Source organism: Morus notabilis, unplaced genomic scaffold (genome assembly GCF_000414095.1).
Source record: "Morus notabilis unplaced genomic scaffold, ASM41409v2 Scaffold115, whole genome shotgun sequence".
In the NCBI taxonomy this organism is placed as follows: domain Eukaryota; kingdom Viridiplantae; phylum Streptophyta; class Magnoliopsida; order Rosales; family Moraceae; genus Morus; species Morus notabilis.
Window position 1 is genome coordinate 927,927 of NW_010361020.1, and position 19,298 is coordinate 947,224.

The window sequence follows — 19,298 nt, forward strand, 5'->3', positions numbered from 1 at the left end:
GAGTAAATCAAAAGACACAAATCCATAAATAGGAGTTTGTTAAGAACTCAGGATTAAGATTATTCTATATATGACTATCGGTAGACTCAATTAGAATTTCTATGCTTAACAGAAATTATTAGAAATTCATATTGTGGCTATGTCCCTATTCCACACAATCTCATTATGCGAAATACACTAATTCAATATCTCACCATATTAACAGTGCGGATAGCACCGTTCCATTCTCAATGGGAATGACATGTATTAATAATATTTTAATTAAAGATTCTGAACTTTAATTAAATTCATTATGAACAACGTTTTTTATTATTGTCATTAAACATTATCCTCTCGTATATAACACTTATATACAATGTTTAAGGTTACATAAATAATTACGGAATTTTCATTTGATATTCATAAAATATTCATAAATATATGCACATAAAATGATGAATAAACTCTTTTATTAATTAAATAATAAATATCCTATTACATCTCATGCTTCTAGGACACTATTCCCAACAGATACTTGAATATATGCTTGACTGCTACCCAGTGGTTAGGTCCTGGATTCAACTGATATCGACTTACAATACCGACCGTATGGCAAATGTCTGGTCGAGTACAAAGCATTGCATACATGAGGCTCCCGACCGCCGAAGCATAAGGTACATTTGCCATGTATTCTCTTTCCTCAGATGTCTTGGGACAATAACTATTCGAAAGAGTAATTCCAGACCTAGATGGTTGCCCACTTTTCTTAGAATTCTGCATTACATACTTCTCGAGAATTTTATCTATGTATGAAGCCTGAGAGAGCTATCATTTTGTTCTTTTGATCTCTTAAGATCTGAATGCCTAGAACATAATTAGCTTCTCCTAAGTCCTTCATGTCAAACTGTTTGGTAAGCCAAACTTTGACTGATGACAAAGCCCCTACATCATTGTCAATGAGTGGAATGTCATCAACATATAATAGTAGAAAAAAGCACTTTCCCATCTTGAATATGCTTATAAACGCAAGGTTCATCCATATTCTGTTGGAATCCAAAAGTCTTGACCACTTGGTCAAATCTTTTGTTCCAAGAACAGGAAGCTTGCTTTAATCCATAAATGGATTTTAGCAACTTGTAAACTTTCTCCTTAGCCCCAAAGCCTTCTGGTTGTACCATATAGATACTTTCCTCAAGATGGTCGTGCAAGAACGCCGTCTTGACATCCATTTGCCAAATCTTGTAGTCGAGAGCAGCCGCAATGGATAAGAGAATGCGGATGGACTTAAGCATGGCTACAGGCGAAAAGGTTTCCTCGTAGTCGATTCCCTCTTTTTGCGTGTATCCCTTAGCTACCAGTCTAGCCTTATAGGTTTCGACCTTTCCTTCTACATTTCTCTTTCTCTTGTAGACCCATTTACACCCAATGGGCTTAATCTTATCAGGAAGATCTACAAGTTCCCATACTTGATTAAAATCCATCGATTCCATCTCAGTTTTCATGGCTTATGTCCAGAGGTTTGCATCAACATCCTTCATAGCTTCTTTGTAAGTATAAGGATCTCTGTCATGTTCTAAAGATTCTGCCAAAAAGGTCTCCCCATTGGCCATGAATCTCTCAAGTTCATGTCTGATCCTCGCACTACGCCGAAGCCCCTTAGATTGTTGTTGGGTTTCCTTTTCTACTCTGATTCGATCTGTTTCCAAAGGAACAGTCGGTATGACCAAGTCACTCGACATTTTCTCAAGCACCACTTTGCTACGAGGCTTAAAGTCATTTATGTAACTTTCCTCAAGGAATGTTGCATTCGTTGAAATCACGACTTTATTTTCCTTGGGGTTATAGAAATAACCCCCTTTCATCCCTCTCGGATAACCTATAAAAATGCACACTTCTGAACGTGCTTCCAACTTGTTCGCTTCCGTGTTCAGGACATGTGCAGGACATCCCCATATGCGAATATGGTTCAAGGATGTCTTCCTGCCCATCCACAACTCATGAGGCGTTTTAGGAATCGACTTTGTTGACACGTTGTTCAGAAGATAACATACAGTTTGTAATGCATATCCCCATAAAGTTATAGGCAATGTCGAATAACTCATCATGGACCGTACCATGTCCAACAAGGTCCTATTTCTTCTCTCAGCTACACCATTCTGCTGTGGAGTGCCAGGTGCAGTCAAATGGGATAGAATCACATTCTCTAATAAGTATCCAGTGAACTCATCAGAGAGGTATTCTCCACCTCGATCGGATCAAAGTGTCTTCATGGGTTTACCCAATTGCTTTTCCACTTCAGCCCGAAACTCCCTGAATTTCTCAAAAGTTTTACTTTTGTGGTGCATCAGGTACACATAACCATATCTTGAGTAATCATCGATAAAAGTGACGTAATACTCATACCCCCCTCTTGCCTTAATGTTCATGGGACCACAAACATCACTATGCACAAGTTCAAGAACCTCTTCAGCCCTATTGCCCTTAGACCCAAATGGTCTTTTGGTCATTTTGCCCTCCAAACAAAACTCACATTGGGCTAAGGACCCAACCTTTAAAGAACTTAAAGGTCCATCCTTTACCAACCTCTATATCCTGTTAAGGCTAATGTAACCAAGTCGCAAATGCCAAAGATATGTCTCATTAGAGTGAGAAGTTTTAAGCCTTTTAGAGTTATTAATAACTTCAGTGTTTAGAAGTGAGTCCATCTTAGGTTTGATCAAATATAGATTATTTTGCATCCATCCATCACAGATAAAAGACTTATTTTCACGAATCAAAACTTTATTATTAAAAGAAACTGAATAAGAATCCTTAAATAAACAAGCAACAAAAATAAGATTCCTCTTAAATTGAGAAACATAAAAACTGTCTCGCAAAAATAAACTCCTATAACTATCAAAATAAAGATGGACATCTCACACTGCTTCAGCCAACACTAGTGTTCCATCGCCCATCCTCAACGTGAAGCTCTCATTTAGAAGACTTCTCGCTTGCTTGAACCCCTGCAGAGAAACACACACATGATTAGTTACTTCAGAATCTATGACCTAGTTGTCACTGGATTCCTCAACCAGACATGCTTCCACATTTAAAAGATCAAACTCACATCCTTTGCCTTTAGAGTCTAGGTAGTCTTTGCAATTCTTCTTCATGTGACCCACCTTCCCACAATGAAAGCACTTGAGCTTGTTTGGGTTCCTCTTCTTCTTGTTCTCACCCTTGTTTGGCGAAACTAAAGAACTCTCCTTCTTAGCTTCTTGCTTCTTATTTGCATTCCCTGGATAGGGTTTGGAGAAAGATGCCTCAGCCAAGTTGGCCTCCATAACAGTTGACATCCGCTTGAACTTTTGGAGTTCTTGCATCAACTCTGTCAGGGTTATATTCTGTCTAGCACTCAAATTAAACGTTGCCCTAAACGGAATATACTCCTTCGACAGAGTGTCAAAGATCATGGTCAATTGAGACTCAGCATCGATGTCGGCCCCATTGGTCTGAACTTCACCCAAATAGCCCATCACCTTCAGCATATGTTCCTTTATGGAAGACCCATCCTTCTGTCTGTAATTAATGAGGTTACTTAGGGCTTCCCGACGTTTTTCAGCGACTTGGCCGCCAAACATGTCCTTAAGATTATCCATAATCTGACGAGCACTTATGTAATTTTCATGTTGTGCTTGTAGGACAGTGGACATGCTCGCCATCATATAACAGTGAGCCATATCGTCAGAGTCCTTCCAGCGTTGATACGCTACGAAAACCTTATTAAGAGCATCAACAGGTGGCTCCGGAGGACAAGGTGTATTTAGTATGAAATTCAGTTTCTCAAAGGTTAGGACGATCTTTAGGTTCCTTTTCCAATCGGTAAAATTCTCGCCAGTTAAAGTGTGTTTATTAAGTATCGATGATAATGCGCTAGAAGACATTTTGATCTACAATAAACATTCATATATCTAGTATAAGCAAACTTGCATAAACATTTAGTAATCAAACACATATTCATATTATAATGCAATAAATATGTTTGTGCGTCAAAACCTTAAAAAAATCACAACCTCACAACGATAATTCCTAACTCAAAATTTTGCAAGTCTCCTAGGGGAGATCATGCAAAATTTAATTGGAAACACGGATCCCCTCCAATGAATATATACCATCCGGATCAATCTCTGCCCAGCATATATTGATAATCATTTTTTTGGCCATTAATTTAATTAGCAAAGCTCCTAGAGGAGATTAATAATTAAATTAATCTTGAGTGTATAACCATCGTTTCAACTATTTGATACATATTTTATAATTGTCACCTAGGGGTGTACAACCATAAAATATGCTCAAATAAATTATCCTCTCAGAGATCCACACCGGTACATAATGAATCCCTTCCTAGGGGTTGGTATCACCATGTATTACCTGTGGACCAACGATGGAGGCCATGGGTCTTTTCTTCAAAAACCCTCACCCACACAATCTTTTTGAAAAATAAGGTTTTATGTTAAAAATATGCATGAACAATTGTAATGAGCGGCACTCCCTATTCTATATGACATGTTATCACATATATAGCAAATCATATTATATGCAATCATACAAAGCAATTAAGCTAGGCAACAAGCACAATAATAATAACCGTAATATTATGGTTCCAACCTAGAGAAAAGAAAAAATAAAGATTACTAAGAATAATCGAAACATATATCGATCCTTCATCTTGAATCTTCCTGGTTGTCCTTGAATTCTTCATCACGATCAAATTCTGGTTATCATAAAATTATTTTTCATGTTTTCTTGAAAAAATCTCAAAAAACTGCAAAATCGTATACTGTCACGTTAGGCTCGGTTGACCGGTGACAGAGCAGTTATAGTCAACCGGTCGACCGGAGCGGTTGACTGGTGTCTATGTGACAGTAACCTAAATTTTCAGAAATCAAAGCAGTTTTTCAATTTATTCAAAAAAAAAACACAAAACAATTTTATAAACCAAGAAAAATTAGATACCTTTATATCCTTCATCTTCAAGATCCATGATAAATCTCCTTCAAGAATTTTTACATGAAAAATTCCTATACCGTTTTCCGGTTTACAAAATTTCTACTAAAGAAAATAAAATAAACCCTAACGGCGATGATAGGCCGTATATCTAATTACATTGTAATGAACAAATTCCTATAGAACCATTCTAAACTCTAAGGAACCATAAGCGGTAAAAATTAAATAATAAATAATCATTGATAATTTATAAATAATAATCAATAATAATTATTTAATCATCCATTCACCATATATTCATGATAACAACATAATATAGAAACCCTAGAGTGCCATCTCTCTAAAATATCAATTCAAGCATAAATGAGATATTTTTAGATCACAAATCTATGTACATAGCATCATCATGAATAAATAACCACGGCTCTGATACCAATTGTTGGAAAAAAATGGCATCGACTGCGCAGCAAAATTTTAAAAAATTTAATCAACGTCAAAGCCAACCAAGAACATGTTCATGATGCTATATAACATAAATACTAAAGATCTAAATCATACCTTTTGAGATTTAAGGAAACTGCACGTCTGACTGATCAAAGCGTTCCAAACTACGACCGGAATAGCCTCAACCAACTGGTCTTCTTTGCTATTCTCATTTCCACGATCGGAGTGCGGGTGGGCACATGTCGTTCAATCTCCCTTTGGTATTCTTGAACTCCTTCCAACCACAAGAGAGCCAAAAGAAAAATTATTCTTGAGAATTAAATAATTTTTCCTCTCAGGAATCTTTTGTCAATAACCTCCAAAAAGTCTCTCAAGTGATCTGATGAATAACTGGGCTATTTATAGTGTTTAGGAAGTCATACTTCCGTAACAATTAGGTTTCCCAAAGTTTTATCCCATCTAGAGTCGGTTTCACCACGTCAGCACGCGCTACGCGTTACAACCGGTCGACCGGTAACAGAGACGTTATAACTCAGCGGTCGACCTGTTCTTCACAGATTGTGTCGTTGGGTTCTTTCGGTCCTATAGAGTGGAGTGTTGTCGGGCTCTAAGGCTCATTTAAACATAGTTTCTAGTCTTTACTAGTTATACACTTGCGTAGTTTTGCTTATGTCGATGTGTTATGTCGGTCTTTCGCCATTCTAATAACGTCTTGTTTCAAAAAAGAAATGAAAAGAAAAAAGAGGTTTGTAATGTAAAAATTGACATATCAAAATTAGAAAAAATACGAGAGCCTAAATAGATGTCATAATAATAAATATCATGTTAAACATACTAAAAGAAAGGGTTGAGAATGCCAATTTTTTTTACGTCGTTGATATGTGGATATGAACGATTTGAATGACAAGGACGTTCATCGAAGTATTTGTAGTATTTTATTAAACATAATAGAAGGAAAGATTTGAGTATTCTAGGGATTATTTAGAGAATATATTTGAACTCATAATTTAGGTTTAATAACAGTATTTTTTATCTTATAAAAAATTTGAATTAAAAAATGTTTTTTTTTATAAAAATTTTTGCTACTGAATTAAAATTACTGACTTGAATATATGTTATAAACGGGCTGCTAATGTTTTACATAAGAACTTGGGTGATAAATGTTTTCGTTCTTATTTGTTACCATTTTTATTCTTCTTCTAAGTTGTAACTTTCAGCATCAAAACTAATTCTTTTTTTGTTTTTTTTTTCTTTTAATGGCATGGAAAGCAAAGGGAGGCTGTGGGGCCTGGGATATCTGAATTCTGATCAAAACTCTCCCCATTTTCTTCTGTTGGATAAAAAAAAAATCACATAATTTATCAAATTGTTATTTTACGGGTTACAGAAAGCAAATTTATTTTGTCATGAGAGTAACAAGTGAACCATATGAGCCACAAATTTCCCCTGGCAAATAAGAGCCACAACTCTATTTTCTCCCCTATTATTTTACCCTCATAAAAAATAATAATAATTTACAAAAAAAAAAATTTAACTTTATGGGGGAGTAATAAAATAAAGATTCATGAAGAAAGCGACATTTTTGTTTTCTCTCAATTGGAGAGATATTTTCTGTTATAAAAGGAGCACCAGATACTCAAAATCAAAACTCAAAAGAAAAAAAAAATAAAGAAAAGAAAGAAACAGAGCTAATTTTGGCGGTTGTGAGAAACTTTTTCCCCGCGTTGAAACCTGAAACCCAAACCCTCCATTGAATTGAAAATCCAGTTCCAGTCAAAATTTTCTCCTTCCAGTATTGTCAAACCCTCCTAGAGAGAGAGAGAGAGAGAGAGAGAGAGGATGGAAGAAGAAGGCATAGGATTGGTGCTCGCGAGGGCTACGGAGCTTCGGCTGAAGATCGGAAACTGCATTCACAAAGCGACAAATTATCCGCGCAAAGCCCTAGATGCAGATGAATTATTGCCCCAAAACGAAAATGGCGTCGGCGACGGCGACGACGACGACGAGGAAGAAGAAGATGATGATGAGGCACAGAGGCTTTTGAATATCTGCGATGCGCTTGAGTCCCTCGAGTCGCAGCTCTCTTCTTTGCAGGTTTGCTTCTTCAAGTTTCCATTTTTATTTCGAATTAGGGTTCTCTTGGAAATTTAAAAAAAAAAAAAAAGCCCCAATTTTCTTGTGGATTAGCTTTGAACCTGTAGTGTTTTGTTAGTGTGAAATGGGATTGAAAAACCCCTTTGTTCTGTTCAGTTTAATTTTGACTAATTAGAAACACGCTCATATTTGGAGGGTATCCTTGTGGATGATTTTTTTAGACATTTGAGACCAATTTGATAGAGAAGAATATACTAGGGGTTCGTTTTTTTTTTTTTTTTTTTGAAGGTATATACTAGAGGTTCATATTCATACGAAAAGTCACAATTTTGAATTGCTTTATTTTGTTTTATTTCTTTGGTTTATTTATTTGGGTATTGATTTTATTTATTTGTACCAAAGATTTCGTAGTTGCTGATCAGTATTATAGCTGGGACTGGGAGAACTGGTTGGCAATTCAAAGTGAAATTTTGTTCAACTGAAACATCTAGGTTCTGTTCGGAAATTTGGCTAACTTTTGCTTTTTCTGTTTTGGTTTTCCTGGAATTATCTTATTCTCAGTGAGCATGTTAACAGGTTTTTTGAAAGGCAACTGCTATCAAAGTGCCAAATCTAGCAATTTGGATTTAGTTTATTTTATGGTTTTATTTCCAGATCTTGCAAAAGCAAAACGCCTCAATACCCAATAGTGAAATTTAAAACCTTGATATGTTCATCATGTTTCCCAATGTCAAATATATCTTCTTGGTCATAAAATCATATGGAATGAGTAATGATTTCATTGTACCCTAAACGATGATGGTTTGTTTGTTTTTTTGTTTTGTTTTTGTTTTTGTTTTTGTTTTTTTTGTTTTTGTTTTTGTTTTTGTTTTTCAGTGAGCATGTTAACAGGTTTTTTGAAAGGCAACTGCTATCAAAGTGCCAAATCTAGCAATTTGGATTTAGTTTATTTTATGGTTTTATTTCCAGATCTTGCAAAAGCAAAACGCCTCAATACCCAATAGTGAAATTTAAAACCTTGATATGTTCATCATGTTTCCCAATGTCAAATATATCTTCTTGGTCATAAAATCATATGGAATGAGTAATGATTTCATTGTACCCTAAACGATGATGGTTTGTTTGTTTGTTTTTTTGTTTTGTTTTTGTTTTTGTTTTTGTTTTTTTTGTTTTTGTTTTTGTTTTTCCTTATGTCAATTATGAAGAACAAGTTAACATGCTAATTCAAAGATTTTAGAGACAGAGGAAATTTTAGAATCGATAAAGTTCAAATTGATGGAGCACAAGCCCTTTTATTAAATCCTCAATTGCACTGCACTCTTTATGTTTAGAATTCGAGTAGCGATTGTCATGATCAATATATCACCTTCCAGCACGGACATTTGGGAAATGGGGTGTTTCTGGATGCTGCCTGAAGCTGGGACTAGACATTCATTTATATAACTGAGTTATGTTGTTGTAGGGTAGTTGCATTCACGGTTAACCACGTATTATTGTTTATATGTTTCTTCGCTTGCTTAACCACGTGGCTTTTAGAATAGACCGTTTGATCTTTCTTCAGTCCTGATAATGAAGTCAAAATACACTGTTTTGATATAACTGTTGCTAAAGCTCATAGGGCAGCACCCCTGCTTTCTGGATCAGATAGTGATCCGGAGGTAGACAAGATCATTGACCCCTTCTCGAGGTATCTGACTACCACAGACACATAAAAGCTATCCTTACTGGTTACCACCACTAATGAAATAGGAGGAGTCTATGAAGAGGATACATTATTTAAATGTCAGTGTTCTTTCAAATGTAAGCATAATAGGTACCGATCCAAATATGGAAATGTTTAGATCAGAGCTGTGGATCCTTTTGTTGTCCTTTACTTTCTTCAACCTAATAAGATGGGATGACCCTGTACTTCCTTGAGTATGATATTCATGTGGTCGTGGCAGCCTAGGAAGTGGATTTTTATTCATCAAGTAGTTTAATGACTCAATAAATTGTGTATCAGTTTTTTCCACCCATGATCCATCTGCCGCTTAGAATCTTCATATATGTGCTCACATTTTATCTGAAACTTCATTTAGTCAAATATATATATATATTCATTGTATGATAATTGTCGATTGATATCTCTTAGTCTTTCCCGGAGATAGCATCCTAGTCCCTAAATTTCAAAGTTGAAGCAGAAACGATCTCATCTTTAAACACTCCAAGACTGAATAAGGGTATTTAATCTTTAATGCATATTAACGATATCTACCACATCCACTTTGAATTTGATAGACACTGATATTAAAGCTCTATTGTTTCCATTATCACCAGGCTTTGCAGCAACAACAACGGTATGAAAGAGAAGCTGCTCTTGCTGAGATTGAACAAAGCCGCAAGACGTTGCTTGATAAGTTGAAGGACTACAAAGGAGAGCAATTGGAAGTCATAAATGAGGCATCTGCTTTTGCTGGCGAGACAGTGGAGCGGAACAATGATCTCCTGCTTCCACCATACCCAACCCGCCCTCCGCAATCCTTGCGTAGAGATAACGGCTATTTGCCATCTTTGCACAAGATTGTTCGAAATGGTGTAACCTCCGGTGATGCCACAAACGGAGAAAAGAAGGATCCACATGAGTTGGAGCGAAATAAGAATTCGAGAGGAATGGGGTCCTTTTTGGGTGTGGCAGCAAAGACAGTGCTCACCCTTGTTGGTGTGGTATCAGTGTTGAGTCTGTCTGGCTTCGGGCCTAAATTTTCGGGTAGAGAAACCCCTTTGAAGCTTTTGAGCTTCTTTAATCAACAAGCATCTGAAGAAAAGAGATCAAGCATTAACTGCCCACCTGGGAAAATCTTGGTGGTGGAAAATGGCGAGGCTCGATGTCTTGTGAAAGAGAGAGTTGAAGTTCCGTTTTCCTCGGCAGCTGCAAAACCAGATGTAAACTATGGATGTGGTTAATTTATTAGTGTTCGTTTTGCCCTTCTTCTGTATATCTTGTTTCTTTGTGTTGAGGTGTAACGAGAAAATTTCATCAAGGGTCTAATTTTATTTCAAAAAAAGTAATCTCTCTCTCTCTCTCATGATTTTGTTTCTTAGTGCTTGTTTGGTAAAAGGGTTCAAATCTCTAGTCTAATAATTTTGCTACAATGTTTTTTCCTACAGAAATTTAAATTTTGATTATCAACTAAATGAGCACTTTAATTTTATAAGCGTTCGATTCAATGTAAAGATGGACTAATTTACGAATTTATTTATGTTTTTCGTGTCTTGGGAACTAGGGGTTAGGATCAATCTTTTGTTAATTATTTTAAGGGTAGTAATGACATTAAACTGAATATTATTTTGTTTAGGATTTTAAATTTGGCATTATTATTAATTTAGGAATTAGATTTCCTTTCAAATTAGGAATTAGATCTTACTTTCTACTTCGATTTGTTTTAGGACTTTGGCTGTGGACTTGTGGTGCCTATAAAAGGAAGCTTAGGACGTATTTTTACTTACCGGATTGAAGAACTTCATAACTTGTTTAAGAAGAAAAAAAGAAAAGAAAAGAACAAGTAGAAAAGTGAAGAACAGGAACTTAGTATCCAGAAATCAGAAGCATCATGAAGTGTAAGTATTGCTAATCTATACGTATTCTTTTGGATCAGCACTTTTTAATTTTTGTTAAGGTTTTTCAGAAACATGAAATCTAATTAAACATGGATCACTGATGACGTTTATATTACTTAATGACAAACCAAAAGGATGATTTTTTTTTTTAATTCTTACTTTCTATATAAATGTATGAAACAATAAATGTAGTTATTTTTTAAAGGACAAACGTGATACTGGCTTATACGTACAAAAAAAATGAAATAAAATAAAAGTTAGAGTTTACCTTTGATTAAAATAAGCTATCTTAAATAAAGAGGGTGATGTTTACTAATTGTAATGTTATTTTATGGAATTATTACTAATTTTTTATAATTGATGTTTAACTTTTTATTCCCTTGATACTAATTAAACAGTAAGCATAGAAGAAGCCAGCACAATTCCTCTGGATTCTTATAAGGGAATGAAGCATTATTTAGAGGAATTACTTGAGAGAAAGTAAATATATTTTTCTTCTTGTTAATATTCATATTTATAATCAATCTATTCCTTTCCCTTTTCTCTTTTTTTTTTCTTTTTTTATTTTGGAAATTTGGCATGATCTATCTAATTTTCTGTTATTTATTTATTTTATTGAAGGAGTGTCAAGAGGGAGGATGCACTAAAATCAATCATCAAGGGCTTAACCTTTTACTCTAACTCGGAGTGTGAATGCTTACAAACCCAGTATAGTCTTTTTCTTTTTCTTTTTTTCTCTTTTCTTTGAAATATAGTTACAATTTCTATTTCATCCATTTCAATTTCGTTAAATATTTATCATACCAGTTCAAAGTTTCTTTCTTTATAACTTTTTTTTTTTTTTTTTCTAGTTTTGCTACCACCCTTTATCGGTGTTTAAATTTATTCAAGAACAAGAAAAATTCTGCCAAAGAGTCGCGTTTAGCATCTCAAGCTATAGGCAAGTATATTGACATTCTATCCTTAATTAAAAAAAAAAAAAAACACACACACACACACAAATACAAACACAATTGATGTTGTCTTTTCTATTATTAATTCTATGGTTTCTTATTATTTGAATTTGTCAGGCTTGTTGGCTATAATTATTGACAATGAAGATAATGAGTATGAGATATACAGGGAGTTACTTCCTGTACTCTCTAAAGCCCTCAAGTCTGGACCTAAACCCTTAAAGGTAACGGTAGATTTTACACATATATAGCTAGTTCTGGAAAAATACTTGGGACACACAAGTATTGAGCACCACATTTAATAAAAAGTGAGCCCGGGCCACACCGTGGAATTTATTCTCTCTCAGTGTTGGTGTTCAACACCGTTAGTGTCTTTTAGCATTATTCCTGATTGTGCGGGGATAAATGATACTTTAGGCCATGTTTGTTTCATATACTCAAACTAAAATATTTGATTCTAATACAATATTTTTCTTTTACAAAAAATTTGAATTTCAAATCATAATTTGAATATACCATCCAAACAGTTTATTTGATCTTGTACTAATTTATTTTCATGGAGGAGTTGGAGTGTTTGGCTATAACAAGCTTGTTTGGTTCAACTAGGTCAGAGGAAACTGAAAATGCCATGCAAATACTATGGAATTTTATTCAATCCGATACTAACGTATGTTATAAATTCTTTTAATATTTTCTAATCCTGTGTAAATTTTAATTATGCTACACAATTTTATTAACATTATTATTTTAATCCTCACAGCATTCATCAGATGTCCTCCATGTTGCTATATCTGCCTGGCTGTTTCTTGTTGCAAGCTTGGATGGATGGAGATTCAGCTACAATCGTTGGCAAGGGTAAATAAACCCGCCTAGAGAAATTTCTTCATTTTCAATAAATTTATGTATTCTTGTTAATGTCTTACATTTTTCACCATTCTAAGTTTTATTTGCTTTTTAAACCGCCCCGATTCTAGTTACTATGATGGTGTTTTATCCCGTAACTTTTGACGACGGTTAAAAATTGTTGTGAAAACCTTAATTCGTTTTTTAGTTCCAAGAAAAGCTAACATAAATTTATTGCAACAAATCATGCAGGGCGATTTCTTCTTTCTTGAATCTATTACAGAATGGTGACCCATCATTGTCTTTAATAGCCGGCGGCCGAGGCTCCTGGAGAGTTTTTCTACGGCGGACTTGGGTCCTACCCCCCTAAATTGACCATTCTGAGTCTATTGGTGCGGTCAATTTCACAACAATCGGCCTGTAACAGTACATATCGGGACCGGCAACGTCGGTAAAATTCGGCGAATCAAATCTCACATTTTCGATCATGAAATCTTAAAATTGGTTGAGGGGTTTTCTTACCCATGATGTTATGAGTGTTTTGACACCAAACTCACGACAATCCAACGGTTAGATCGTCAGAACCACCTCTTACCTCCACGGACGACGGCGGTGGCTTCATTTTCCGGCCAACGACAACGGCGGCGGTGGCTGCTGGTCGGGATCTACTGGGCATCGGCTTCTGAGTTAATTGGTGGGGGCGGTGACATCCACGGCGGCCGGGAGAGAGAAAAATAACGGCGGCGGCGCGGTGATTCTGGCCACCATGGACGGCGGTGATCCAGCTATCATTGAGCTGTGAAAATGGATGGGTTTTCTGGGTGTCTCTACACTGAGTCCATAGGGACTGAAATCACCTCAATCGGAGGTCGGACAGAGGAAATGTCGCGATCAAAAGTTTCAGTTGTTTTCAAAACTTTGGCCGGCGATTACGGCTGATTTCGGCGGAGTTGGAGGTCGTGCCGCATGTCGTTGAACTCAGCTCGTCGAGATCTATCTATTGACACTGGCTGTGTCAAAAATGGAAGTCCGGATCTCAAATTGAGTATTTGGCCATAGACGGTTTTGTGAGAGAACGTGAGAGGAGAGAGAGTGAACGAGAGCAAGAGAGAGAGAGTAAGAGAACCCTAATAATTTCACTATTTAAAGTGTCTGAAAGGCAAGATTACATGCTTGATCTTATCCTCAAATATTTCCTCCAAACAGATTAAATTTATACTGATTAGAGGTAATTAGTTTAGCTCATGTAAGTTAATCTACTACTTACAGTCCAATATTAATTTCTGAATAATTAAATATCATTTTATATTCTTATTCATGAAATATTTCGAACTAGTTCAAGTCTTAAAATTTATTCCAGACTAAACAAATTCTAACTTAAATTTCTGCATTATATCCCGAGAATGACATTGTTTCTGATGATGTCAACTCCCGAGCTCACTTTGTACCCTTCTACTATAGGTATTTATCTTGTGACTTTAACCTAGCTGTCTCGCAATTAAGGATTTTCTCTTCTTTTAAAATGTCAGAGCATTTTTTTTATACGCTGCTAACATCGTGCTGTGCTTAGAGATTCTTGAAATTAAGATTCTCAAACTACATATGTACTGAAAATTCTTCCGCCTTATAGTACGGTGAGAATTTATCGATCGAATTTACTTGATCATAAAACATGAACTTAGCATGAAATCTGCTATAGAATTTAATAATACAAATGTTAATTCCATAAATCATTCAGTCACAAAATATAACATCATATTTTCTAAGAAAATCCTTGGCTTAAATACATAAATTGTATTATTTAAAGTCTGGAATTTTCTCAGTCATTACAAGAAAAACTTCTAAAACTATCTTTGGGATTATGTTACAGATATATAAATGTGATAGAGTCACACATGGTAGTTAAAGAATATCCCCAAATATTAATTCTATGGCATGACTGTTTGTGCCATCCTGGTTCAATAATGATGTGAAAAATCATGGAAAGTTCACATGGACATTCATTAAGAGGCCGGCAGATCTTTCAAATGAATAAAGTTCTATGTGGAACTTATTCTCTTAGTAAACTGATTACAAGGCCTTCGCTAGTTAAAATTAAAACAGAATCACCAACATTTCTTGAACATATTCAAGGTGATATATGTGGGCCTATACCCATCGTGCAGACCATTCCAATACTTTATGGTATTAATGGATGCATCCAATCGATGATCACATGTTTGCTCATTATCAACTCAAAATGTGGCATTTGCGAGATTTCTTACTCAGATAATTAAATTACGAGCACAATTTCCTGATTATACAATCAAGAAAGTTAGACTTGATAATGTTGGTGAATTCACATCTCAAGCATTTAATGATTATTGTATGTTGGAATTATTGTCGAACATCTTGTTGATCACGTGCATACACAAAATGATTTAGCTGAATCATTTATTAAACGCCTCCATTTTATTGCTAGACCATTAATAATTAGAACAAAGCTACCTATTTTTGTATGAGGTCATGCAATTTTACATGTTGCGGCATTAATTCGCATAAGACCAAGTGCTTATAATAAGTACTCCCCTTTACAACTGGCATTAGGTCAAGAACCAAATATCTCTCATCTAAGAATTTTTGGTTGTGCGGTGTATGTACCAATTGCTCCACCACAACGCATAAAGATGGGTCCTTAAAGAAAACTGAAAATATACATTGGGTATGAATCCCATTCTATCATCAGATATCTTGAGCCTAAAACTGGTGATGTTTTTACGGCATATTTTGCCGATTGTCATTTTAATGAGGTAGTCTTCCCAGCATTAGGGGGAGAAAATAAACAGCTGAAAAAAGAAATCACATTGTTTAAACCATCATTGTTGTATCTTGATCCTTACAGAAAGCAATGTGAACTAGAAGTGTAAAAGATTATACAATTACAAAACTTAGCAAATCAATTACCAGATGCATTCACTGATACAAAAAGGGTGACTAAATCATATGTACCAGCTACAAATGCTCCCCCTAAGATTGAAATCCTAAAAGGACAATATGAGAATGAAGTCATTAATATGTCTAAAACACGCCTAAAGCGTGGTAGACTTATCGATTCTAAAGACAAAAATTCTCGAAAAGAAAGAGTGCAAATGAGCATAATAATCTCAATTTGGAGGAAAGTGTTCTAGGAGAAACACAAAATAATACAAACAAAGAGATTCTCAATATCGTAGAAAATTCTGATGGATTTGAGAATAGTGAGATATCTATTAACTATATCAACATAGGAGGATTATGGAATCAAAATGAAATTAAAATATTGATGGAATATTTTCTTACTCTTTGGCATGTGAATTTATCAACAGAACTGAGGATCCTGAATCAAGATTCATTTTTGAATGCCAAAATAGACACGATTGGATCAAATTGAAAGATGTTATACAAGTTGAGTTAAATTCGCTTAATAAGCGTAAAGTTTTTGGACCTATTATCTTAACGCCTGAAGCCGTGAAACATGTGTGATACAAATGGGTTTTTGGGCGAAAAAACAATGAGAAAAATGAATTTGTAAGATATAAAGCTCAACTTGTTGCACAAGTTTTTTCACAAAGTCCCGGGGTTGATTATGAGGAAATGTATTCTCCTGCAATGGATGCAATTACGTTCAGATATTTAATCAGCCTAACAGTTTCTAAAATTTTAGAGATGCGTCTTATGGATGTTGTTACAGCTTATTTATACGAATCGCTTGATACTGATATTTATATGAGGATTCCTAATGGATTTAAGATGCTTGAAGCACTAAATTCAAAACCTAAAGATACATGTTCGTTTAAGTTACAAAGATCAATATATGAGTTAAAGCAATCCGAATGCACGTGGTATAATTGCTTAAGCGAATATTATTCAAAATAAGGATATGTGAATAATTCCATATGCCCATGTGTTTTTATTAGAGAACAACATCTTGTTTTATTATAATTGTTGTCTATGTCGATGATTTGAACATCATTGGACTTCATAAAGAAATTCAAGAAGTTGTGATATACTTAAAAGATGAATTTGAAATGAAAGACCTTAGAAAAATGAAATATCGTCTTGGTTTATGGATTGAGCACCTCCAAAGTGGAATACTTATGCATCAATCAAACTATACTAAAAAGGTCTTAAAACGCTTTAATATGGATAAAGCAAACCCTCTAAGTACTTTAATAATTGTTAGATCACTTAGAGGACGTTTGGTTGATGGATTCAGAACCATTCTCGATTGTCGTGTATTTTTTGTGAGAGAAAATATTGTAGCGAGCCACGAATCATGGCACGAATCCTTGAACCAAACGCACTCTTAATGTTGAAAGGGATCCATTTCGCCCTGGCATAGGTAATAAGAAGTCCTCGATCCTGAAGTACCATATTTAAGTGCAATAAGAGCTTTTATGTATCTTGCTAATTGTACCTGACTAGATATAGATTTTGCTACTAATCTATTAGCAAGATTTAGCTAATCTCCTACATGAAGATATTGGAACGAAATTAAGCATATATTCCGTTATCTTCAAGGAAGATTTGTTTGGGATTATTTTATGCTAAAGGATCAAAATAAAGGATTATTGGTTTTGCAGATGCAGGATATTTGTCAGATCCACATAAAGCCAGGTGTCAAACTGGATACGTGTTCACATGTGGAGGTACTGATGTTTCATGGCGTTCACAAAAGCAAACACTTGTTGTCACTTTTTCAAATCATGCCGAAGTTATTGCACTCCATGAAACAGGTCGAGAATGTGCATGGCTGAGGTCAATGACTCAAGATATCCAAGAAACTTGCGGACTATCAATCAGTAAAGATCCAATAGTATTATTTGAAGACAATGCAATATGTGTCGCTCAAATAAAGGAAGGTTACATCAAAAATGACATAACGAAACACATACCCCGAAGTTCTTCTCATACTCCCAAAAGCTCGAAAAGAATAAGGATATTGATATTCAATACATTCGATCAAGTGACAAGGCAACAGATCTTTTCACAAAGGCACTTCCTACTACAACATTTAGAAAGCATATCCAAAGTATCGGGATGCGTAATTTACAAGATTTATGAGATTTATGAGGGAGGCATGTACATGTCAACTTGAGAGAGAGTTTATGTGGCTGTACTATTTTTCTCTTATTATGATTTTATCCCACTGAGTTTTCATAATAAGGTTTTTAACGAGGCAACATAAACACGTATAGATAAATGATGTACTATTTTTCTCTTATTATGATTTTATCCCACTGAGTTTTCATAATAAGGTTTTTAACGAGGCAACATAAACACGTATAGATAAATGATGTACTATTTTTCTCTTTGTTATGGTTTTTATCCCACTGGATTTTTCCTAACAAGGTTTTTTAATGAGGCATCATGAATAGCTGACATCTAAGGAGGAGTGTTATGAATAGTAACTGTCAACCTCAATCAAAGTTACTATACAAGTCAAGGAAAGTTACTATGCAATTCAGTCAAAGTTATTGTTCATGTCAGAATCTTATTGTGCAAATAGTAATCGTAAATAGTAAATACTATGCAAATAGTAACCGTAAATAGTGCTAAAAAATTTCCTATAAATAGAGCTTTAAGACTCTTCATTTTATATACCTCCATAAAATTAATGAAACTCTCTCTAAAGTTTTTCTTCTTAATTTTGCACTTCTTAGTTTTCATAACACTGTTTTTTTTCCTTTCTCTGGTTTTTTTTTTCTTTTTTGGATTTTTCCAGTGCAATGTAATATAATTACTGCATTATTAGTTCTAATTGAATCTTTTACTCATAATCTCTCTTTCATCTATATACACATATGCAAATCTATTTCTTATAAGTAGGACCAAAACATGGTAGAAGAGTACTCTGCTAATTAAGATTCATATCCGCAGGATGAACAATATTAGAGACTATACATTCCTCAACTATACATGCTGCTAATTATTAGATAATCATAGGTGAAGAAATTAAGAATTACCAACTGTTTTAAACAACATGATTAATCGTTTCCATAAGAAAAAAAAAGTTTTTTTTTTTCTTTTGAGTTCTAGAGACTTTAGAGCTAGTTATGTCTAAATATTGTTTTCTCTAGATGATGGCATCATGTATGAATGTATATGGATGATTTGGTATGTATTAGCATGGGCATGCCCTGCGTAAGACCACTTGGTCTTGTGGCATAGAAAATTTAGGTGGAGTAAGATTTTAAGGGAGACTGTAAATTCGATCCCGTATTACATATTAAAAAAAAAAAACACGGCATGCCCTTGGGATCTTTAATCTTTAACTACAAACAAGAACATCATTAAAATATACGTAATGATGCATGGCCATATAATAATAATTTTTTTTTTTTGAAGAAAAACTCATGGTGAAGGGATTTTATAAGGTACTCA

General features: G+C 34.8%; 2 protein-coding genes and 1 long non-coding RNA gene across 3 annotated transcripts; 2 read left to right on the forward strand and 1 right to left on the reverse strand.

Annotated features, from left to right (window-relative positions):
* Positions 1–2,894: 2,894 nt before the first annotated feature.
* On the reverse strand, positions 2,895–4,413 carry LOC112091558. The gene is made up of 3 exons (XM_024165552.1): positions 4,390–4,413; positions 3,141–3,908; positions 2,895–2,981 (listed from the first exon to the last, which is right to left on the reverse strand). The coding sequence occupies exons 1-3, from the start codon at positions 4,411–4,413 to the stop codon at positions 2,895–2,897; spliced, it is 879 nt and encodes a 292-aa protein (XP_024021320.1).
* A 2,646-nt stretch (positions 4,414–7,059) lies between these two features.
* On the forward strand, positions 7,060–10,547 carry LOC21409600 (plastid division protein PDV2). Its single transcript, XM_024165488.1, has 2 exons — positions 7,060–7,503; positions 9,820–10,547. Exons 1-2 carry the CDS (start codon positions 7,249–7,251, stop codon positions 10,444–10,446), a joined length of 882 nt encoding a protein of 293 aa, XP_024021256.1. The 5' UTR covers positions 7,060–7,248; the 3' UTR covers positions 10,447–10,547.
* A 286-nt stretch (positions 10,548–10,833) lies between these two features.
* LOC112091543 lies at positions 10,834–11,782 on the forward strand. The gene is made up of 3 exons (XR_002902189.1): positions 10,834–11,100; positions 11,499–11,580; positions 11,722–11,782. It is a non-coding gene; the product is annotated as an uncharacterized LOC112091543 (long non-coding RNA).
* Positions 11,783–19,298: the final 7,516 nt, after the last annotated feature.

Coding starts and splice junctions, on each gene's coding strand:
- LOC112091558 (XM_024165552.1), bottom strand. CDS start 4,413: ATGGCCTCCATCGTTGGTCCACAG. Junction 3,909..4,389: donor CCTCCATCGTTGGTCCACAG/GTAATACATGGT, acceptor TGTTTATTGTAG/ATCAAAATGTCTTCTAGCGC. Junction 2,982..3,140: donor AGTGCTTTCATTGTGGGAAG/GTGGGTCACATG, acceptor GTTTCTCTGCAG/GGGTTCAAGCAAGCGAGAAG.
- LOC21409600 (XM_024165488.1), top strand. CDS start 7,249: ATGGAAGAAGAAGGCATAGGATTGGTGCTCGCGAGGGCTACGGAGCTT. Junction 7,504..9,819: donor CGCAGCTCTCTTCTTTGCAG/GTTTGCTTCTTC, acceptor CATTATCACCAG/GCTTTGCAGCAACAACAACG.